Genomic DNA, 24,819 nt, shown 5'->3' on the forward strand with positions numbered 1-24,819 from the left:
ACTATTAAAGAATTATTATGCATAATCAAAAATGATGACATAATTCATCTGGAGTAACAAAAGATCAAGAATCTCAAAAGAATAATGAAAAAAAAAGTGAGAAGGGGGACTAGCACTTACCAGATCTCAGTTCCTGCAACAAAACAATAAACATTAAAATAAATTTGAAACAAATTGAACAAGTTGTGGTATATGATTATGATGGACTACTATGTGCTATAAGAAATGATGAGCTCAATGATTTAAGAAAATATTAATTTGTACCAAATAATGAAGAATGAAATAAACAGAATCAAGAGAACATTGTACACAGTGATAACAATACTGTTTTAAGAATGACTTTGAGTAAATAAGTTATTCTATTATAAATTCCCAAATTACTCCAAAGGACATAGAAAGAAAGACATTATTTGCATTCAGAGAGAGAACTGATAAATAGAAGTATGTATAGAATAATTTAACATATATATATATATATATGTGTGTGTGTATGTGTGTATGTATATATGCATGTATATATGTGTGTATCTTTATATACATCCACACCCACCCACACATCCATATACCCACATAGATATTTGTATATAATTGTAGCTATACCTATAAAAAGAAATTTATTTTATACATATATATGTATATGTAAAAACACACATGCATATATATGTATATATGGAATTGTACATAGATTTTCAGTTTCATATACAATCATTTTAAAAAATATTATGTTTGGAAATGCTTTTTTTATCTCATAAATTAAGAACAAAATAAATAGTACCGATTAAAAAATAAAAAGGTAGATCAGTGAAGCAGATTAGATATACAATATAGAGAACCAAGGAAATACAATTTGATAACTTCAAAAATCCCAGTTATTGGTATAAGAATCACTATTTGACCAAAACTGGAAAGCATTCTAACACAATCAGATATAGAACAATTTCTTACCTTATATAAGTTCAAAATGGGTATGTGATTTAGACATAAAGCTAGCTAATTAGTAACACTGGGCAAGTTTCTCTGGTCCTCAGTTTCCTTATTTGTAAAACAGGGTATTAAACTAAATATTCTTTAGGGTCTCTTTTAGCTCAAAATTCTATGATTATGTTGTTGCTATGTCCTAATTACTTACATTTGGCAATCCATATGAGACATACATAATACTTCCCTATTAAAGCAGAATATTAGATTAACCCTTGTTTTTCAGATGAGGTTCAAAGAGTTTAAATGACTTATTAAGAATCACAAACTCATTAGTAACAGAGCCCAGAATTCAGGTCTCCTCACGTTAAGTCTAATTTTCTAATTCTGGGCCCATTCTTTAATGTTAAAATGTTTAAAATTTTTGTTTTTCTGTATTATAGGGCATACCAGAAGAAAACACTGAAGAAGGATTCTTTGTATGAAGCTTTGCTCCCTTTGGTGTCTCCTACGCTCTTGTTTTTCCTCCTGACTGTTTGGGTGGCTCTATCTCCATGTGATATATTAATTAAGCAACCCAGATTATTTTTATTTATGGTTGGTGTTGCTTTCTCCAGTGTTGCTGTAAGTACCCAAAAGATTCTAACTTGTATTATAAGTGGGTGGAGAACTATTATCATCACCATTTAATAGATGAGGAAACTGAGGCAAACAGATTAAATGATGTGCTTAAGATTACACAAATTGTAAACACGTGACGGACTGAAATTGGGGCTTCCTGAGCATATTAGTTGTATGACTCTAGTTAAGTGACTTAACCTGCTTGCTTCAGTTTTCCCATTTGTAATATTATCTGGAAAAGGAAAATGGCAAACTAATTTCTTAATAACCACAAATTCCTGGCTCCAGGCCTGGTTCTCTATCCATTGGATTATTTTGCTGCCCCAAAAGTGGACCAGTGTGTCTTGAGATGGTTCTTAGATTTTAAAATGCTCAGACATTGAGACTAAATCACATGGCTCCTTTTGGGGCATGCTGACCTGGCTCAGTGAAGAGCATTTAGTGGATCAGACTTTGAATTTGGTGATAGAGACATATTGGCTTATTACGTAAAAATATTTGTCAGCCAACAAATATTTATTAAGTGTTTACTATTACCAAGTATTGGGAATAAAAAGAAAAGGAAGAAATGTGGTCCCTGCTTTCAAGAAGCTCACATTATAACTAGAAGAGTCTGTCTGTCTATCTATCTATAAAAATTATGAAATACTTACAAGAGATATTTAGTGTAATGGAAAGCAATGCAGGTGAAGGCATTAGCAGCAAGGGAAAAAAATGCCTCTTGTAGAAGGTAGGATTTCAGCTGTCTTGAGGAAGGGCAGGAAAGATGGAGATAGAAATGAGAAGGGAGAGCAGCATTCGAGGGCAGTTAATAATCCAAATATATGGAGTTGGTAGATGGAATCGGGTGTCTGAGGAATAGTAAGATGGCCAGTATAGCTTTATCAAAAAGTATGTGGAAAGGAGTATGGTGTTAGCAAAAATGGCAATGAATTTTCTTTTCTCTGCCTTATACAAGGGGCAAGGGCATCCTCACTGGGAAAAGTAATCTAGAAGTTTTCATTTAATACAGGACTTTTTGTTTTTGAACTTTGATTTCATCAATATAAGAAGCTATTGGTGAGGAAATCCCTTTGTCAATATAGATTGGCTCTGCAGTTTATCATCACAGAAAAAATAAAGGAATTGTGATACTATTTGGGGGGAAACATGTTGAATTAGAATTTCCTGATGTAGAATGACCTAGATCTTCACCTCTACCATCAAAATTATATCACATAGTGGGACATAGGATGAGATCCTTTGGTTCCCTAATGCCCTATCCCACAGATTCTTTGGAATTTATAAATACTCAGTGTTTAGGCTGTAGCTTAACAAATCCAGGGTATATATATAGAAAAATGGCTATATCTGTTGCTTTCCTTTTACAATGAAAACTATTATTGAATGATATTGTAAATCTTTTAGAAGGAACAAGGAATTTTAATGAGAAAGGTTGAAAAAAAGTTAGGGAACTTTTATACCGCACTATTTAATGTGAATTTTAATATGTAGTAATCCTCAACTTTTACAGAGGTAATGTTCCTAGCAAATGTGTATGGAAGTAAAAATATAAATGTTGAACATTAAGCTTATGGGAAATAGGGGTTTAGGTTCCCACGACCACCCAAAACTGTAATTTTTCACTAGATAACTGAAAATACTTTTCTTCATATACTTCTTTATAAGAAAACATTAATTCTCATAACACACATCATACAGAATATTTTTTCTTGCTTTTAATTTCCTAGAATTCTGTGATCTTTTGTACTAAGATCTCAACTTAAAAAAACCCAAAACTATTGATTTTAGACAATATTCACTTTCATAACACATGAAATCTACAGTATCATAAGTACTATATAGTAAATAAAACTCTTAAAAAAATTAAAACATTTTAAACCTGAATTTTATCTTCTACCATGTCAGATGATATTGTGAGGCTGAGTATTATATGCTATACTGCTGTAAAGCAAAGGGAGAGGTTGTGGGACTTTAGTTCGGGCTGCTCTGAGACACCAAGACTAGTGAGATCTGAACATCACCTTTACAGCTGGTGGTTGGTGATGGTGATGAAGGATGCACCAGTTTGAAATAATCCATCAGGGCTCTTTGCTTTGTGGCCTGTCTGAGAGCCTTAAGGGTCTTGGGGTATGGAAGCAGAGTGGAAATGACTTGATCTTTAACCTTGAGCTGAGCTGGTTAATTGATAGCCTCGAGGTCTGTAGCCAGCTGGTCAAGAGCATGAAATTTATCTAACACTTTCATTTTCTCTCTAAGCTGTGTCACTGATTTTGCATGCTCAGGCTTACAGCCCCAAAGACTTGCCCTAAATTCTAGGGGCAGAATTGCAACACAAAAACTTGAATTTTGAAGGCAAACAATGAAAATATGCAATTAATGCATGGGGAGCTCTCTATTGGCAGGGTGAACAAGACCATTGAAGCTCCCAGTAAGATGCCATCCACTCCACAAACCTGTCCATCACAATTTTTTTTCTGTTGTGGATGTATATGGTTGTCAATGTGAAAGTGAAAATAAGGTTAGTAGTTAAATAAGGCAAATGCTTGAAGTTGCAAGAGTAAAAGTTGAATATTGACTATGCTATTTTGTCTGCCATAATGCATGCACACCATAAGAACTGAAAATCATTTAAGGATCATCTAGTCTAATTAGATTCCTTACTTTGCAGATGAAGGTCTAAAAGGCTAAAAACTTGCCCAAAACTACATAGATTTTTAAGTAGCAGAGTCAGGATTCAAGTCCTGGTTGATTTAATTCCAAATCCTCTAACTCTAGGCAGCTGGGTTACACAATGTATGGAACCTTGGGCTTGGAGTCAGGAAGATTTGAGTTCAAGTAAAGCTTCAGACACTTATAAGCTGTGTGACGCCAAGTGAGTCTTTCTGCCTCAGTTTCCTTATTTTAAATATGGGGATATGAGGCAGCTAGGTGGTACAGTGGATAGAACACTAGCCCTGAAGTCAGGAGGACCTGAGTTCAAAATTGGCCTTACACACTTAACACTTCCTAGCTGTGTGACCCTGGGCAAGACACTTGACCCCCATTGCCTCAGCAGGGATAAAAAAGAAAAAGAAATATAGGGATAATAATACCTACTTCCAAAGGTTGCTGAGAGAATAAAATGAAATAATATTTGTAAAGTGCTATGTAAGTGCTAGTTCTTATTATTTCCATTTCATTATGTTTTATGGTGTCAGAGAGAAAAGTTTCCATTTGTGAAAGTAGGCAGACATTTTGAAAATAAATTGATAAGGGCCAGGGAATTTTTACTGAAGAAAGTAATCTAGAAGTTTTCATTTAACAAATTACCATCTGTTTGTTTTCATTTCTTTTTTCAAATATGCTATGGAACCACCATTTCCAAATTGTGTATTTCCTAGTTGTTCAGTTTCTAACCAGGGTGTCACCATTCTCCCTACCTCTTAAAACCAGGGGGTAAATAATATTTGCCTGCTTTTGTTTTTGAGTTAAATGGCTTAAAATATGGTAGCTGAAATCATATTTCCAAATGAAAAAAAGTCATATTTTCCTCTAATTTTCTGGTTCTGGCTGGTTGTTCCTATTTATATTTCCTATGGAGACACCGAGTGTATGTTGTCATGGCAATTTTTTTTTCTCCTTGAAATTTTTATACTTGGAGTTTCATTATTTTTACCCAGTAGCAAATAATGACACATGTTACTTTAGCATGAATCTTTTCTTTTCGCAGTTTGAGAGTTATGGATAAATTAAAATTTATCTTAGTTTATCCATTTGTTTCTTGACATTTTAAAGGAAAAAATATACAAGCTTTGGACCTCCTGTGATGGTCAGCAGTAGCTGATTGGGTCTTAATTCCTTGTACCCACAATCATCCTCTTCTCTGGAATCTTATGGCCCTTTCATACACTCCTTTTTTATATTATTAAACGTGCTCAGATATCCCTCTTTAAAAAGTCCATTTTCATGATTCTAAAGCCCTTTCCAATTACTATTTTCAAGTCCCTTAACCTCTTTCTGCTTCACCCTGCTCGACTGTAAAATGGGAATAATAATAGCATGAACCTCAAAGGGATTTTATGAGGGTCAAATGCACCATTTGTAAAGTGCTTAGCGTATTTTAGGTGCTTAATAATTTCCTCTTCCCTTCCCCTTTTTCGAATGACACATAATTATGGAATACCTGAATTGAAAGGGACCCTGAGGACAACCTTATGAAACTTATATGTGAATAAGAATTCCTTTTAAGTGTAACCAGCAATGAGTCATTCAGCTTTTACTTGAAGACTTCTACTGAAGAGAAACATTACCACGTGAAATGGACCTTTCCATTTTTGTAAAATTCTTGTTTAAAAAAAAAAAAAAAGGAAGAAAGAAAAAAAAACTCTTGTTTTTAGAAATATTTCCCTTAAGGAAAGTCTAATCTATATCTCTGCAACTCACACTTATCCTTCCTAATTATGCCGTGTATTATTGTTTTTCATCCTTCATTTTCAAAGATGACCAAGACATAAGAGATATGATGCTACTACATCAATACTCTATTGAGTATAGATATATATGTCAATATATATTGATAAGTATATACTCAAATTGAATTTGAGTAAGGGAAGGCTATGCAAATTTGCCAGCTTTACTTTCTCCTAATGGCCGGGGGTGCTGTGGGAAACCTTGGTCTTTTTAAACTAAGGTCTTTAATAAGTCTCAGTACAGAATAAAGTTTATCTCTTTTCTGGGTACATGTAGCTAACATGTTCCCTCCTTAGACTTCCCTTTCCCATACTAATCAACACCATTTCCTTTAACTCATAATCATGTAGTTTGATTCTGAGGCCCTTTAATTTCTATATTCCCTCTCTTCCAGATGTTCTGGAATTTTACCTTTATACATTTTTACCATTATACTTTCTAAAATGATCATTTTTTCTAGATGGTGATACCAGGAATGTATCATGGTACTTCAGCTGTCACAAGGAAAGTGCACAATGATACTATCACTTCCAATTTTTGGACATTCTTCCAAATTTAGCTTGATTTAAATTAAGATTACTTTAAAGATTGAATTAATTTTTGGCTACCATGTCACACAATTGACTCATAATGAACTTTTTTAATGATCTTTTTTTTTTCAGTTGAATTGCTATATAACCAGACTTCTGTATCTTATATTTGTGAAGTTGATTTTTAAAAACTCATATATATATATGTGTGTGTGTGTGTGTGTGTGTGTGTGTGTGTGTGTGTGTGTATAATTACATTTATCTCTATTAACCCACTTCCTTCTTGATTTCTACAGACTCCCAGATTTACCATTCAATTAAAATGGCTGTTATAAAAGTCACCAATAATTTTTTTCTTTTTGCCAAATTAGTGGACTTTTCTCAGCATTTCCAAAATTTACCTTCCTAAGTAGGTGACTAGGAAATACACGAAATGATAGTTATCTAATTTTTAAAAAAATTAATTTCTCCATCACAAAGAATTATATTATCATCCATTATTTCTTTATTGCTATGTCTTTACTAAGTTATAATTGTTTCTGCTTACAATCCCCAGTTGGTACTCAATTATCTATACTGAAGGTAGTCAGGTATGAGTAAAGCAAATTCAAGAACAACTTCTAAAATTCATAAAAATTACTTGTTTCAATTTCATTATTCTCTTCAGTCTTTTATCGAGTTGCAAATCAATAGCAAAACAGGTTCCTGAAAGGCAATTGAAAAGGAAAAAAGCTAAGGATTTGAATAACCCACATAGTTATTCATCCTTGAATAGCTGAGAATCGATTGTTTATGAATCTTGATTTCATGAATCTAGAGCTAGAATCTTGACCAAACCCTGCATTTATCCACGAGGGAGCTGTCTTGGAGAATTTAAATGACTTTACAAGTTTACAAAGCTAGAAATTGAACTCAGGTCCCATTATCCTTTGACTAGTAATCAAGAACATGATATTAAGAGTATCACAAGCATTTGTTATTCATGATTTTCTTCATAGAGTATGTATTTGGATGACTTTCATGGATTCTAGAAGCACATCCTGGGTCTCTTTCCTTTTACCTTGCTAATGTCAGGTATAGCTCAAACTTTGCTCTTGTTGGTTCTTTGTTCTTGAAGAGAGCCATGACATCAGGGAGGAAATGCCATGACATGCAAGAGACTTGGATTTGAGTGAGAGAGGGCTGGACAAGGCCATCTGCATCACTTTTCCCTCTAGTAGTAAGATATAGATCAGGACTCAAGCAGTGGAAGACCTTGGCCTTTTTAATCTAAGACTTTTAAGCTGTCTCAGTTTGGTTCAAGCAAAGCCCAATCAATGATTAAAGGCTAGATAAGAAATGTGGAAGAGAATGAGCCTTTACCTAGTCGAGTATATCTATAAAATATATACATAAAATCCATCTGGGAGGGAAGGAGCCTTAGGGTTTCTGGCCAAAACATAAGCAATTGTTATCTACATTTACTCTGAACCAATCAAAGCTCAAATAAAGATCTAGTGGGGCTTGGTCTGGGACCTATTTTTGGTCAATCAATGAAAGCCAGAGTGATTTGGATTTAAGTCTTCAGGATATGACCACAGGGCTTTCCATTGTTTTAGCTTTATTCTCTACCTACTCTACATAAGCCATTCTGGAAGCCAAAGCCCAGAATGATGTTATCTGGAAGTACCTTCATTCCTTCCCCTTCTGAAACTGGGTCTCCTAGTTCTCTCATCCAGGCTTCCAGGGCAGTGGCCACTCATGGACCTGATCACCCTCCCTGATCAACATGGGAACACAGACTTGCCTGCTTTCCAAACTAGGGTGATTTGCCTTTTCTTAGACAGCCTGGTGGATCCTAGATTCACCATATTGGTACTAGATTCAGTGCAAAAAGCCAATCAACTGTAAAATCAACTCAATTGATCCACCAGCTTCAAGCTCCCCTGTAGCAGGGTTTAGAAGCATGGACCATTATACCCAGATCTTTTAAGAAATATTAATGCAAGGTTGTTCATGAGGAAAGAGCTTTGCTTTGGAAGGAAGCAGTGCGATAGTGGAGTGAGCACTGAATCTAGAATCAAAAAACTGCCTTCAAGTAACCACTCTTGTTTCTTATCACCTATATGATCCTAGGATCATAGATTTAGAGTGGAATTAAAACCCTACAATCCATCCAGTCCAACTCTTTCCTTTTTAGAGAAGAGGGAAGAAGGCTGAAAAAGACTAGGATAACCAAGGTCATCCACCAGGGTTATTATTTGAACTCAGAGGATTATATTCTATTGTACCTTCCATTGTACCATTTTGCTACCGTTTGTCAGAATGGGTGGAGAAGGGGCAGCAGGCCTGTGTTGCATGCTGTGTGGGGAATGGGATTCCAGATTGGAGAAAAGGCATTCTTCATGGCTTGAGAGATAGAGGTAGATTTTTGAAAGGCAAAGATGAAGGTGAAGTTAGGTCTTTTACATCAACCTGATTTCTAGCTTGGCTTTCCAGAGACTAGAGTTTCCCTTTGGGTAAGATTGGAGCTTTTCCCACCAATATAAAGAATTCATTCATTCATTTTTTTGTGTATTTCTAGTATATTCTAATCTATATAACTTCTCAATTTTTGTTCACTTATTGCTTGAATAAATGGGTTTACTCACTATTCACCACTTGTGATGGTGTTTTATATAACTAGCATTTGGTGGGAAGACGCCAAGTTAGTATGTTTCAAAAGCTGCTGGCTTCCCTGGTTACTATCTCATTGGAGAGAGAGCACCCCCAGATTACATCTACCCAAGCATAGTCCTCTCCCCTAGCTGAGTGGAGGGAGAAGGCACAAGTAATTTAATCTTCTTGTGACTCAGTTTCCACATCTGTAAAACGAAGGGATTAGACTATTAGACTTTCTATTCTAAATTGATAAGATTTTATTTGATATTTCAAGTTAAATGTTAAAATTTTTATTATGGAGTCAAAAAATGAAAGTAGGTTGTATCATTTGGCCCTTGTTTCCTACAAGTTCAAAAGCTTACAGTTATTAATGGCTTGCATCTTTTTAAAGCTACAGGTAGGCTTAATATTGATCTATTTTGTGATCTGGGACTTCTTTCAGAAAATTAGCTCCATTTGATCACCACAGGCACTGTGCTTCAGCTACATAGCTCCCTTACCCTTGAGTATATAGGGTTAGGGTTAGTAGTACTAGTAAGTGGAATAGTGAATAGATAGAGTGATGGGTCAGAAGTTAGGAAATCTCATATTCCTGGATTTAAATCTGGCCTCAGAGACCTAAAAGCTGTGTAATCCTGGGCAAGTCAGTTAACTTTGTTTGCTTCAGTTTCCTCATCTGTAAAATGAGCTGGAGAAGAAAATGGTAAACCACCACAGTAGCTTTGCCAAGAAAATCCCAAATAGTGTCACAAAGAATCGGACAGCATTGAAATGACTGAAAAATGAGAACAATAGACTGAATCGGATAGTCATTTTTGAAATATTATCTTGACAGACCTTTTCTGTATTAGCACTAAGCCAGAAGCTTATTACTGTGCTTTTGAGAAGTCTGAATAAACAGGAATAGGAGCAAAATTTCAAAAATAAATCTAAAAGGGAGGGAGAAGACTGTTTAGAAAGAGAAAAGGGGAAACAATGAAATCCATTCTTTCCACTAAAGCACCTTAACGTGTGCTTTATGTGTGTATATTTGTATTCCTTCATTTCTACAAATATGAAAGGAAAAAGGACATTTCCCATTAATCTAGTGGAACTAGTTCAGAATTTCTAGTCCTCAGAAATACAGAGCCTAGGAGAGAATTGGGCAAGAAAAACAGAAAACCTAATAGATAATATTAACTTTTAACATGCTTCCTTTAGACAACTTTGGGTCCCCCATTTAACTTTAAAATGGGATTGTTTTCTCTTATTTCAACAGTGTAGAGTGATTGTCTGTCAAATGAGCAACACCAGATCTGAATCATTCCACTACCTCTTGTTTCCATTGGCCTTGGTGGTCTTTGCAGCAGTGACAGGACTTCTTGGGAGACTGGAGGAATCTGTGTTCAAGGCTTTCACTGCATTAGCCACAGTGGCTCATGTACACTACGGAGTGTGTGTGGTAAATATCTTTTGTTTGTTTGTTTTCTTTCCTTGGAATAATAAATTAAAAGTGATAAAGGAGGCAGCTAGATAGCTAGAATGCTGAACCTGTTGCATCTAGCTCCTTCCCCCCTTTTTTAAACTGCTGCTATTTGCCCTCTACTGTCTCCATTTTGCAGTTTGCAGAAGAATGGGGAAGAGAAGAGAGAAAGAAGAGATTGTAGTTTATTCTGCCTTTCTTCCCTCTCCCATTGCTAGTTTCTAGACTTCATCTCAATACCCTAAACTCTCTCTGTCTCTTATGAATCAGTTTGATGGTAAAGCAGACACTAATTAGGATTACCTAAGTTAAAATATTGCCAAACATACTTAATAAGTATACTGACCGTCATGGGTTCAGTTTTAAAATTTGGCTCATCCTAGGCTCTACTTATCAGGGCAATTATACCCATCTCAAAAGAGAAGCTTTATGTAAAGTGCTTTGCAAACCTTGAAATGCTACATAAATATTATTAAATATATTTGTGAGCACACACATGTGCCATAGTGTGTGATATGTTATTAACTGACTAATGGATTTGAAAAGATTTCTTGAATTAACTCCTTTTAACATGTGAATTATTTAGGACATAAATCTCATTCATCCTAGAGAAAGCTCATTTATACATAATAAAGGCAGTTATTTATAAGTCTGATTAAGATCTTCAGAGAAAAAATGAAGACAAAATATCAATAGTCAAAAAAAATTTTAAAGTTTAAAAAAATAAAAGAAAAATCAAGTTTCCCAATTAATCAAAAATATTAAGTACTTATTGTGTTCCATGAACTGTGTGAAGTATAAAAAGAGGCAAAAGATGGTCACTGCTTTAAGAATTTCATACTTAATGGGCAAATGAGCAAATATTGCTCAAGGTAACCTAAAAATTAAGAGTACAATTCATAAAATTTCATATGACCGTTTAAAATGTTATTTATGTGAATGCCTAACAGTGATCATAGACTGAAAAATTTTGAACTCGAAGGAACCTTAGAGACTATTGAGTCCAAACCCTGCCTCCTGTAGATGGACCCCAGAGGTCACATTATCTGTTTCACATAATTTCACATAGCAAAGGATGAGTTTCCTGCCTCCAGATCCTGTGTTCCACCCACACTATACCATGCGATTCCTTATGTCCACATGTTGAAATATATGAGCACAAGTCACACAAACAAATCCCAAATGAAAATTAAGATCTTCTCTCCACATAAAGCCATTAGTGTACAAAACTAGGTACTGACCTGTTCTTCATCTCTTTGTATAGGTAACAGGACTATTTTTATATTGCCTCGGGAGCAATGATAGAAAACTTCAGTGTGAAACAAAATGATTAGACAGAATCATAGATCTTGAACTAGAGGGGACCTCAAAGTTCAACCCTCTGAGTTTACAGATGAGGAAACTGATGTCCAGAGATGAACTTACCTTACAAGTTAATAGCAAAGCCAAAATGTGGACAAGGTCCCTTGTCTCCAAATGCACTATATATACTGCCTCTGAGAAAGTCTTTTTTCTATAGCTAGAAAAGGAAATCAAATGATATTTTCTTTTTCTCTTTTTTCCCCCATTTCTTTTTACATCTTCTAGGGGAGACAATTAAGTCAACACTTGAACATTCACATCTTTTCCATGAAGAAACGTGCCCAGGAATAAATATTTGCTGTCAAAGAACAGTCAAGATTTGTCCTGATGTTCCCGGATCACATTCTTCCTAGGAACATTGATACTCAGTGTACCTGAATGACCAAAGCATCTTCATACACCTTAATGAATATAATGGAATCCATATTTAAAGTGGTGTGCTTCTCTTGTGTCTCAAATATAGCTATTCACAGAAAGAGTCTTCTTAGCCCTTTGCCATCATACTCCCACATCTACATCTCTCCAATCCCTGACTCACATTCAGAAGGGCAAAGTATTCTAACCAGCATGGAGGGTATGGTTCTCTGCTAAAACTCAGAGGAAGCTGGCAAATGAGCATATGGGTCCTTCTGTTAGCTCCCTCGCTGGACTGTTGTGAAAACAGAATGAATGTCCCGGATGTTGCAGGATACCTGGAATACCTTAAAAGGCAGGAGGCATCCCCTTCTGTACCTCCTCCTCCCATCTGCAAGTTTGGGCAAAAGCTACAGTAAAGAATCATGGAGCTGATGATCATAGTGGACTGCAGGAAGTAACTTTTGTTAATTAAGTTGCTCAGGAACCCCAATTTGATATTTTCAGTACCCTCTGATAAGCTTAAGCCTAAAAGCAAAACCACATGCTTTGTTTGGCAGGTACTTAATGGAGAACTGCAGATAAAGTCCCAAAATTTATTGTTTTATCATAGAATAAAGACAGAATAGCAGCTGACATTGTAAGAGCCCTTTAAAGTTAGCCAAGTATTTTCCATACATGTTATCGTTTTTAGGCATAGCTACATGGAAATAGGGAGAGTCATTACACTGTAGCAAAGAACCCTTAGGGGAATTAAAACCAATAAAACTATCTGGAACAGATTCACAATGGAGCATATTAGATTAGGACAATCATTATATTCCTTAGGAGCAAAGTGAAATTATCTCCAAGTGTCATGCTTTGATGCAGAGCTGTGTGGTCCTAAGTACTATTTTTAAGGTCTATATAAACTGGGTTAGTATAAATTTTATCCACAAAACCCATGCTTAGGGCTTCTCCCAAATAGTTGATGGTTTACATAATGATGTATGTTCCAAGTTAAGAATTACACTTTATAAAAATGTTTCCATGGAGTCAACAGTATATATATGACCATTAGGAATTTATTCATGTACAAAAATAACTTCCACCCTTGTGAATAGAGAAGAGGTTGTAACACAAATTCTCTGAATGAATGCTGCTATGGGGTCTTTTTTTTTTTTTTTGAGCTATTGTTGACATGAATTTATTCACCTTTGAGGCAAATATATTCATTCACTCTGTGCCTAGTAAACCTTTGGTCTTAAAGGGTAATTGTTTTCATCTCTAACAAAGATACAACAATAAATGCACGCACTGAAGTGAAAATGTTTTTCGGTATCCTGTGAATGAATAGATTAATTGATCTGTAATTTTCTAGTTTACATGTTATATCGTTTAGTGTTTACAGTGAGAATATTTTCAGTTAAGGATTTGGTATATGGAAAGAAAGCATCAGGGGAGTACAAAACAATAATTCCAAAGTCACTCTCACATTGAATGGAAAATGTGCTTTCTTCTGATGGCTTGAATATTGACCAGATATTGTGAAAATGGATGTCTATGTAGGCATGATTGATTAGGTTCTTTTCCTAAATGAATATTCAAGCTTAAATTTCCTATACTTCATTTCTGAGAAATGCATCAAGCCAGTGAAACAGTCCTGTGAGATGCTAGAGAAATCATATTCTATTTGTATAACCAGGATATTGGAATAGAAGTGTTTTAAGCAAATAATTTTTGACTATATGATTATATAAAATTAAAGTATAACACATTTATAGGAATTAAATCTTACTCTAACATTTTATCACTTCTAAATATTAAATTGTCAGAATTTTGAATATATCCTGGAAAATGAGTCAAAGGAATCTTTGATAATTATTTTTTTAGTTTTATTGTATATTAGTTTTATAATTTATCTTATTAGTTATAGCTAATGAATTGGAGAAATTATGTTAACATCAAGAAAAAATGAATGGAATTTTACGACACAGCGCAATGCCTACATGTTTTGTTGTACTGGAACAATGGAATCATAAATTTAAAACTGAAGAACCTGACAGAATGATTGATGAACTCATCAATTCTCTCATTTTATAGAGGAAGCATGTGAGGGCCAGTGAAGTTAAATGAGTTGCATGGGGTCACAGAGCTAGTAAATGTATAAGATGGAATTTGAATCCAATACTTCCTGACACCAAGTCTAGGAATGAATGGACATTGCAAAGCGACCAATTTCTATTAGTGGTAAGGAAAAATTCTCTAACGATTAGGGATCTCTGTAAGTGTAATGTTCTGTGCCTGCTTGGAAATTTTTAATCTTCTAAGTTGTGTTACAGATACTCTTGTTCAGGTAAGGGTTGTAATAGAAGACAGATGAGCTCCTCTCAACTGAGAGATTCTCAGATTCTGTTTTCTTTTGGGGATAATAATATGGTTAAATTCAGAGGTACATTAACACATCATTGCACTTTGCTATAATACAAATTCAAACTACACATGCTCATTTACCCAATTGAGGGATTTATATTTGTCTGACTGTGATGCAAGTCTGTGATCTAAAAGCTTCCTGTCATTCTTATGGTCCTCCAGAGTCCAATATATTTACCAGATTTTTCCTTTTTTTTTTTTGAACACAAGAAGATCCATTGCTTTTAACCTCTCCCACTGAGAAGGGAATGTATTTTATAGTTCCCAGCTAGGTAAAATATTAAGTCTGGTGATAGAGGAGTTGAGTGGTTAAATGTCCATTGGGAAGTTTTGATTTCAGCACCTAGCACAGTAGGAACTCAAATATTTGCTGAGTGAATGAATGATTTGAGATTCCTTCTAGGAAGCAGATTATATTTAATACTGTTCTGTTTGCACTGAGAATGAAGATTTGTAAGTCTACAGTAATTCCATCAGTCTTAATAATTAAAAAAATCTAATAATTTTGGTTTTCAAATAATGTTCTATGATTTTGTGAGTTTTTAAACTGTTAGACTGGGAATATGACAGAATTCAGTAAGATTTATATGTCTATGTGATTCAGAGTCCTGTTCCTATACCGGCAAGGAGAGCAAATGGATTATTTTGAGAGAATCACAGGTTCAATTTTATTCACAGTATGTCTGAATGACAAGGGACTTTTGAGCAATGTGTAATGAATTCCTTGTAAATAAACTATGGACGCCCAGAATTTTAAAGATTTTTTTTTTCTTTTATAATATATTTAAGGTCAAAAGGAGTAAGCATTTACTTTTAGCAGGAGGACTTTGCCATATGGTTATTGGCTTATAGACCTATGTCAGGAGTGTACCCAAGGGAAAGCTGAATTATGCAATAGGATTATGTTCATCTTTGCATTTCTGTCCTTCATTTTCCCTTCATCCTCCTCTTCTCTTTGATAAGTGAATAATAAGTTAAATAAATTAAAAAAAAAAAGTTCAGTCAGATTGGGTAATAGCCTAGTATGGAAACTAAATTGACCTCTAGGTGGTGCTTGAAAACAGTATGGAGATTATTTTTCCTTCTGGAAGCAAAAGCGTTCATCCATAATACTTCTATTCTTTGCAAACCATTGGGTGGAAAGTGATTTCCCTACAAATGAATACTGTACTTTTTTATGGGACTTCTGTGGATTGGGTTTTAATGAACTTTTTTCCTTACTTATTGTTTGTTTTAAATCTTACACATCTGTTTACAAATCATCATACTTTTTGCCATGGACAGTAATAGGAAGAGCTGGTTTGGGAAGGGAAAAAAAATCCCTTTTCAAAAAGCTATTGAGATGTTTTAAATGTTTTGGCCAGAATCCTCCTCACCTTTTTGCCACAGAGCTCAACTTGGGACCATCCTGTGGTCTTTCCCTTGATCCCATCTTCCCCAGGATTATCTAGTTTTTTACCTCAGTGAATCACAATTGCTGCTGGAATTTCAGTTCTTTGCAAGTGGAACTATTTCTCAAGAGAATTCTTTTTATATTTTCATTAATTTTTTTCTATGTAATACAGATGCCTAACAAGGCTGCTATATATGGTACTAAAATATGGAGCCTACACCTCTTGCTAAAACATTTGGCACTTAAAAAAACCTCAAATAATGCATGTAAACCCATATGTGTACAACCTATACATATCCACATGCTCATGTTGACAGTAAAAATTTCAATAGTCTATAGATCTATGAAGATTTTAACATATATTTTTTTTATTAAATATGTAAAAAGATAAACGCAAGTCAAGTTATTCACATATTCAGAGACAAAAAAATCTACTCTATCATGCGACAGTTGGTGGGTAAAGTAAAATGAGTGTGATACATCTGAATAAGCCTTTTTCATCTATTATGCCATTACTTATCTATTTATAATTAACAATACATATGTTTACATTCCTTTCAGTTTACATTTAATCTATAACAAAAGCTTTATGGTATACTATTTATTAAAAGTAATTACGAATGCATATTAAACCATAACGGAATAACAGGAATACTCACCAGGGAGGGAAGAGGAGGCCTTGTTTCCCTTCTGGAGTTTACTTCTCTCGAGTCACCTGGGGTGTTTTTGTTTGTTTCTGCTTAGAAAAAGACTGGGTTTTCACCTTGCCCTCTACGTCAATCACTTCCTGCCTGACATGTGCGGTGAAAGTGCTATAATCAGCCTGATAGGTGAATGAGAGGGGTGGACAGATTTATTTATATGGATTTATATGAATGAGAGAAGGAAAGACATTCATCAAGGGGGTGCTGCTCAGTGCAGCAGTGTCAGTCATTGCCATCAGTGGTCTAAGGAGGAAGAAGTACTGTAGGATGCTTGAGGTGAGAAACACAGCTTTCACTATTCAGTGAGAAAGATCTGGAAAGGGACCCAGCTCTGTTTCCTCCATAGATAGTTCAGATAGCTCCTGCAGAAGGTGATTAACTGAGAAATAACATGAGAAGATCAACAATTTATAAAGGGGCTGCTTCATCTAAGGTACAGCTCAATTTAATGGTGTCAAGAAACTTGAAAGAGGAAGATTTTGTTCTGTAAATGAATGAAAAACAATTTGATCAAATAACCAAAGTTGTGGGAATTTTGGAAAGATGTATCAAATGTGGATGGAGCAACCAAGTCTACAGGACAGGAAAGTGTGTCTGACCCATATTTTTCAGCTGTGAAGATGGTGGGAATGGGGTGGTCTCAGGCATTGTCATCAATGGAACATATGGAAATTATTCAATAAAACACATAATGGGTCCTGGAAGAGAGACTTCTGAACCTAGATGTTGTCTAAAAAAGGGATGGTAATTTGGGGAATGAATGCCCTGGCATCGGGATTGCTGCTGATGTCAGGAACTCATGCTCATACTTCCATTAAGAGTCGTTGTGGTCTATGATGACAAAAAAAGGAGAGTCTGTCCATTTACCTGTCTATCCTGGACCATAAGACTGTTTATTGTGTCTCTTGGAAGAAAATTTCCTTTCATATATTTCCTTGTGCACATACATAGCTGTCTTTTAGGTTGAGGAAATTCAGTGACTAAACAAAGCTTTAGAAATGAAGCTAACAAAGTTAGGTGGGAGACTTATAGCACTACCACTACTTGTTACAGGTGGGAGAGGATGTCAATGCTGAGAGGCAGGCTAGAAAACCCATCTAGCCTTAGAGGGGTGAGCTACTATGCTGTGTGCTGTAAAGAGAAAGCAATGGAGAGAAGAAAGGGAAACATCCCATAAAATGTATGTCTATTTTCCCCCACAGTGAATTGTATATACTGGATATAGAGCAAAACTTCAAAGTACAAGCATCCTTCTGGACATTTAACTTAATAATTAACACCACTTTGCTGCAAAAGATTTATATGGAGCAGAAGATTTTTATTGGTAAAAACCTTCAGCTCTTATGTGAATTTAGAACTGGAATTTAATCAATTAGTAAATAAATTCAAAACTTTAAAATAGATCATTCAGAAGTTTATTTTAGCTGTTTAGTTAAGTGGGGAGTATGGGTTTGGGTGGAAGGGGAACTTGTTTCTTGCTTTTGTTGCACCTGCTAAATCAAATAACCAGTGAAAATAAATCAAAAATTGGAAATCAAGCAAAATGAACCAAGAAGGAACACCAACTGCAAATGAGAAAAGAAAAAAAATAGACGATGAAAGTTCAGAAAGAGACTAATAGAATGTGCAAATTTTAGTTAAAAATAAGGAATGCTTTTAATACATTAATATCTGCTATATTTGTTTATAAATTGTCACTGTTTAGCAAAGGTCAACAACAAGAAGGGCCCTATTAAGCGGAAAAATTCCATATTCCAAATGCTATTGGGAGTCATGGATCTTTCTGCCATATGACTTGGCAACAGATCCTACAGCAGACTGCAGAAATGTCTCTCTCGGAGGTCAGAGGATCATAGATTTAGAGCTGGAAGGGGCTTTAGAGGTTGTGCTTCCACTAATCAGAGCATCACTTCAATTTCAGGTAAAATTTCCTGTCACGGGGTGCACAGCATTTGTAAAACACAGCTAGCTGCAACCCCTTCCTTATTGGAATTCCTTTAGAAGAACTTATTCTTCGTTAAGAATTGCCATTAGTTCTGGAGCCAGCTGGCAGCCAATCAACCTTAGGCAGGCTTCTCTCTTCCTCTAGGTTGAATGACGGAAGAGAGGCACTGAAATCCACACTAACTACCTTAAGGACAGGGATGGAGGGGACAGAAGGCAGTAGGGTCACTCTGACTAACCTACATACCCAAAACCCTTTTGGTCTGAAGATACTGAGCAGCAGCATCTTGGGGAATATGCATGTATGTAACTCTATCTATCTACCTACCTATCTATTTATCCACCAAATAGGACCCTGAGAAAGAAAAGACCATGAAAACCTCTGGTGGCAGGGGAAGGAGGAAGGGAGGGGCAGAAGGGAGCAAAATAAGGAAAACTGAGATGTTTCTCTTTTTTTTTTTTCTCGCTTAAGTGGATTCAGATCTTCCAAAAATAATAACATACTGTGTGGTTGTCTAACATGCTGATGTGTAAAAATACTGAAAGGACTTTCAGTCCTTTGAAACCATTGTTTTGTCTTTAGTTTTGTGAAGAGAGAGATAAAGTAATTTGTAGTGGCACGAGCCTTCCCGTCCCTCACCCAGGAAAATATGCCGTTATCATTATGGCTTCGCTCTCAATGATTTCTTTTCCCTTTGTTCCAATTCATCATTTGACCAAATTTATGCTTAAAAGCAGACAGACTTGCAAACATCAAAGCACCACAAACGTGTGTGACATCTAGTAACATTTTGCCATAAGATGCCAATATAAATACCATATATCAAATTACAACGGTATCATACTAAGACAAAAGTTGGGAGAAGGGGAGATTCTTTTTGAAAGAAAAGGACAGAACCCATCTCAAGCAGCCAAGTGGTGAAGTTGAAAGAATGTGACCCTATAATCTCTCAGGTGGACGGCCAGAGAGTAGACTTTTGCTAATGCAACTTGGCAAAGTAACGAGCAGAGATCGCAGTGGTTTGGCTGGCACTCACTGCAGTATGTCCGTGGTAATGGCAGATGGAGAGCAATGGGTTTCTTTCGTGTTGGAGGCCACACATGTTCCAATTCTCCAGAAGAAAAGTTCCCACAACAAAATGAAAAGTGTCAAGAGATGTGAAGACGGGTCAGTATTCTTCCTGCTGCTGAGGCTGCTCGTGAACTTGCTCTTCTGCTTCCTGCTCCTCCGTGTGGCTCTCCTGCAAACCAGGCAGAAAACCTTCATCAGAAAAGCTTTTGCTGTTACTTAAGTCCTTATACTTCCCCAGAGGGACATGGGCAGCCTGACTCTGCTCTGAAGATGGACTGGGTTCAGGCATTTCTGTACTTCCTTGACTCCCTCCAATTCATAATGAAATAATCCTTCTCATTATATATACAGTAGAGACTTAAGTTTAAGAATAATGTAAGTCAGTTCTCCTTACTATAGTTAACTCTGATTTTATATATCTATGAATATATGTAACATGTAAATATATACATAGATATTTAAAAATATACCTATACATATATACATAAACATCTATATATATATGAAAATAAATAAAACTACTAAACTCCTATATGGATTTAGGATGCCAGTCAATGGCACACTCATGGCATATTCTGTTAATAGAGTCTTCCAAACTCCTTTCTTTGGCAACCCTATTGCTCTCCAAATTAACTTCATATTTGCCACTCCTGGTGCCTATTTCACCTCTTCATTTTGTCTATAACCTCTGCTCCTAAATAAACCTACCTTTTGGCAAAGAAAAAAAAAACAGTGAGTCAGTCCAGATATGGCCTGATCAGCAGCGGCCCTAGAATAGGACAGTACCTAAATATCCCTTCATTTCTTTCATACAGAGGAATCCAAGACTCTTTTTACCAAGGTCCCAAGGACACAAAGGTATTCACAAAAGCTCTGGAGTCTGAGGACCTCGGTTCCAATACCAGCCTTGCCATTTTCTGTGAGACCTTGACCAAAGCCCATCATGTGGACTATTTTCATAGATTAGAAGGTCTTTAGGTTCATCCCAACTCTAAGTCTGGGATCTTCTGCTCCCACCACAACCTTACAGTCAGAGAGAGTAACATAAGCTATACAAGATGCAGCATATAAAAGGGAGCAGAACGTGGCCAGTACGAAGGGAGGTCCGCAATGCTCAGGGACGCTGCAAGGAGAAACGCTCCCTTCCATAGGCAAGATTAAGGGCATCCAAATTGGGCCAGTCTATAGGCAACCATTTATTAAATACCTTCTCTGTGCCGGGCACCTAGAGGGCTCTGCCAACAATATTCTAATTGTTTTGAATTTTGAAATAAGGGAAGGATTTTAACAAATTGAGATGGTAGCAGGCAAGGAATCCATTCCAGGCATAGGGATAACAGTTTAAAGAAGGTTAAAAAAAAATGGGCGTGGAATGGCAAGGAAGTTGGTTTGACTATAATTTAGAGCACATAACAGGAAACAGTATGAAATAAGACTGGAAAGGTTGTAGCCAGATGGTAAGGGTCATAAATATCAACATAAACAATTTTACTTTATTAGACAGATAATGAGGAGCCACTTGAGGTTTTTGAGCAGAAGAGTGACATGATAAGGCCTACTCAGAAGGCCTGGAAACAGGTTCTGTGTTTGAGCAAAAAATAGTGGATTTCTTTTTGAGTAGATAGCCAACTAACCTCTCCCCTAAGCACTCCCAGATACCTGTGCTTTCTGGGTTCTTCTGTGAACTTTTAAAAGATTTTTTTGATCTGTTCTGTTTCTATCAGGCTACTTAAGAGTCACTTCTTTATGGCTGCCATTGTTCCTGCTCACAACCATTTCTCATCTTTTAATTTATTGCTTGTATTGTATTCTCACTTAAATAATAACCAAACTTTCTAGAACTGTATAAAAATAATGGTAAGTAGGTTGTTAGTAAAGTTCTCTCTTCTGAAATGAGGAGATGAGTTTTAGTACATTGGCTCAAAATGCAGCCCCCTTCAAAATGGTGAGGTTACTAGGTTAAGTTCCAGACGGGTGTTAACAAACTCCCTCCAAAGTTTACATTGAAAAATGTTAATTAGTGACAACAAATTACATCAAAATTATTTCAGAAATTAGCTTAATAGACTTAATAATTATTTTTAAAAATGACATCAGAATGCTATTTCCAGGAAACATCTAGCCTAACTCCCAAAATTCTTATTTGTCCTATCTCAAAAAGTGAAAATTAAGTTACATGACTATTGGGTTAACTGGAGAAGAATGTATGGTTAATCCAAAATAGTATATGTCCTTACTCTTATTGTCCTGGGGAAGGGGAATATTGCCTTAAGAATCTGTTCACACAAATACATTTATATAGATCTCTACATTTATATACATTCAAATATCTTTATTATCCTTTCCCTCCCCAACCTGGGATGGATGGACCCAATTTCTTCTCACTGTAGGGAATAAACTGGGAAGGAATAAATCATAGTTAATCCAAAATGTGGATAATCAAGACTGTTAATGGAAAAGATCAGATCATACTTTTTTTTCCTTAGTAGAAGAATTTGGGAATATATAAAAGATCTGTGATTTCATCAGCTTAAGAAACTTTCCAGCATAGAAATTGTCTCTGCCAAGAAGCAAACATATATCACTTTGCAGACAAGACCAAGGGAATTGCCTGAAGCACCTCATGTTTAAATGGCTTGCTGAAGATCATATAGTTTTTAAATGTCTGAGGTAGAATTTGAATCTGAGTCTTTCTGAGTCTAGTGCTCTATCCACTATACCCTCTCAGTAGCTATAACTATTACTTATACATGCACATACAAAATCATACATGCATACACACACACATACACACACTGATCTCCCAGACATACATGTACATAGTCCCATAAGCTCAGACAATAATGTTAATTGTTTTAATGTGTATGTCAATTCCTCAATAACAATTATATGTTAGTATATTGCATCATCTGAGTTACTTAATTATTTCATAATTGGCTTATATTTAAATTATTTTAGCTTGTTTAATGGATAAGAGTAGAATATGGGCTAAGAGATTTAAATTCAGGTCTGGTGTTCCATACATTGGGCAACCTAGGTAATTTTGTCTGAAGGTTCTCTCACTTATGTTTCTATACACTTCAAACTGATATGTCACAAGCTACTTAAGAGAAGAGCTGATGGGAAGGGATTTTACGGAAAAGTTATGCAGCTGTGAGGATGACTTTATACAAGATTGCAGAATTCCTGTTCAAAGTGCAACACATATGTGATACAATACATCTGCTGCAAAAGCTGCTGTCCCCAGACAACTTTTATTAGAGGTTATTGGCAAAAGCAACAAATCCCCCCATACTACTAAAAAACTGTCAAGGCTTGATGTGGAGGCTCTGAGAGTCTGGAGGACAGCATCTATAACTCAGAGAAGGATGTGTTATAAAGCACAACTCTGAGATCTTGGCCCACACATTTCTATTTTATGATCACAGAAACATTTTTTCCTCTTCCCTTACAAAAGAATAAAGAACTTAATAACCAGATAGAGCTGAGAGGCAGGGAGAACCAAAACAGAATATAGGATACATGCAACAATAACATAGAACCTAACTGCAGATCAGATACAGCCATCTGCCAAGGTTTTGAGAAAGATTCTGATAGCAGCTTTTTATTCTCAGGTATTGTCTGAAGAGGGAAAAAATCATGTGGGAAATTCAGTTTCCTTAACCATAGCATACATAAGCGTGCATAAAGTGGGGCTCCTACTACTCCCTGAAGATTCATTCCATTGGCCTTCATCTGGAAGAGATGGGGGACAAGGGGCCCCAGGCTATGACAGGAGTCCTAGCTCTGTGCATACTGATGGGACAGAGGAAAAAGGATAGGACAGAAGAGCTATGAGAACAACTCCAGTCTGATATGGAAAGACAGGCATCACAGCTCAATTAAAATTCCACAAGGGAACAGTGGACAGATTAGTTAGTCTTCCATAGGGGACTCAAATTCAGCATTAAATGAAAAGTACATATGGATAATAAAAGAGATGCTCATTTGACCTGGAAATTTAGTATTTTGAATTGGAGCATGAAGATGCCAGATCATGCCCAATGTATTTGATGACTTTTTTCCCCCTAATGAATAAGGATATCTATTTTTGGTAGAGAGACAGGAAGCCTTCAGCATCTTGAAAAGTATTTGCATCTCAAGTCTATGTATTCAAGACGCAATATTTGGATCTCCATATCTTCCAAACTTGGTCATTCCAGGAAGGATTTGGCAATAAGAAGGGAAAAAAATTCCTTCATTTCTTTTCGGATGAATCCCAGATCTATATAGTCAACCCTCATCTCTTGTATGAACAGAAATACTCTCCCATCTTACTGGGGCCTTTCCTTTAAGATTCAGCCCATGGACTATCTGATACATGAGGTTTTTCCTTGTCTCCTCCCCCATACCACAGCTTTCCTCCCTAGTCCTATCTAGTACTTGCTTTGAATGTGCTTTGTACGCTTATTTTTATACTAGTCTCCCCCATTGGGAACAATGGCTTGTTGATTAACTGATTGAATCCAGATACTCTTAATGTTAACAAAACTTAGGCTGTCTTATCTCCATCCTTCTAATATTTTCCAATAATTCTCTTTAGCTGAACAGTGCACACCAGAACTGGCCTTAAATTCTTCAGTTAATGAGTCATCACCTTTATTATCTCAAGGACATTCTGGGAAAAGGATAGGCAATTGTTTTCTCTCAATAGCATTGCACTAGGAGGAATGAATCCTTTCTGGCTTGACATACACAGAGGCAACATATTCTGTTGGAATGAATATTTGTACTTGAATCCAGACTCTGCTAATTATGGGCTTACTGAGTGACTCTGGGCAAGTAACTTCAATTATCTCATTTGTAAAATGGAGAGGATATTTGTAGTGACTATTTCAAGGCACTGTTATGAGGAAAGCACGTAGAAAATCTTAAAATAATAATAAACATGATCTATATAAATTATTATACACAGA

General features: G+C 35.9%; 2 protein-coding genes across 3 annotated transcripts in view; one reads left to right on the plus strand and one right to left on the minus strand.

Annotated features, from left to right (window-relative positions):
• LOC127543895 (ethanolaminephosphotransferase 1-like) overlaps positions 1-15,509 on the plus strand; it is a 149,646-nt gene extending 134,137 nt beyond the window's left edge. Inside the window, exons 8-10 of the mRNA XM_051970230.1 lie at positions 1,362-1,542; positions 10,420-10,602; positions 12,211-15,509. Coding sequence (XP_051826190.1) covers positions 1,362-1,542; positions 10,420-10,602; positions 12,211-12,276 — 430 coding nt within the window. The 3' untranslated portion in view covers positions 12,277-15,509. The remainder of the gene's footprint in view (positions 1-1,361; positions 1,543-10,419; positions 10,603-12,210) is intronic.
• A 981-nt stretch (positions 15,510-16,490) lies between these two features.
• Positions 16,491-24,819, minus strand: part of MAPRE2 (microtubule associated protein RP/EB family member 2) — a 193,420-nt gene continuing 185,091 nt past the window's right edge. For both annotated transcript variants that reach the window (XM_051970232.1, XM_051970231.1), the window contains one exon: positions 16,491-20,033. In XM_051970232.1, coding sequence (XP_051826192.1) covers positions 19,962-20,033 — 72 coding nt within the window. In that variant the 3' untranslated portion in view covers positions 16,491-19,961. The remainder of the gene's footprint in view (positions 20,034-24,819) is intronic.

The sequence above is a fragment of the Antechinus flavipes genome, chromosome 1 (assembly GCF_016432865.1).
Source record: "Antechinus flavipes isolate AdamAnt ecotype Samford, QLD, Australia chromosome 1, AdamAnt_v2, whole genome shotgun sequence".
NCBI classification, from domain to species: domain Eukaryota; kingdom Metazoa; phylum Chordata; class Mammalia; order Dasyuromorphia; family Dasyuridae; genus Antechinus; species Antechinus flavipes.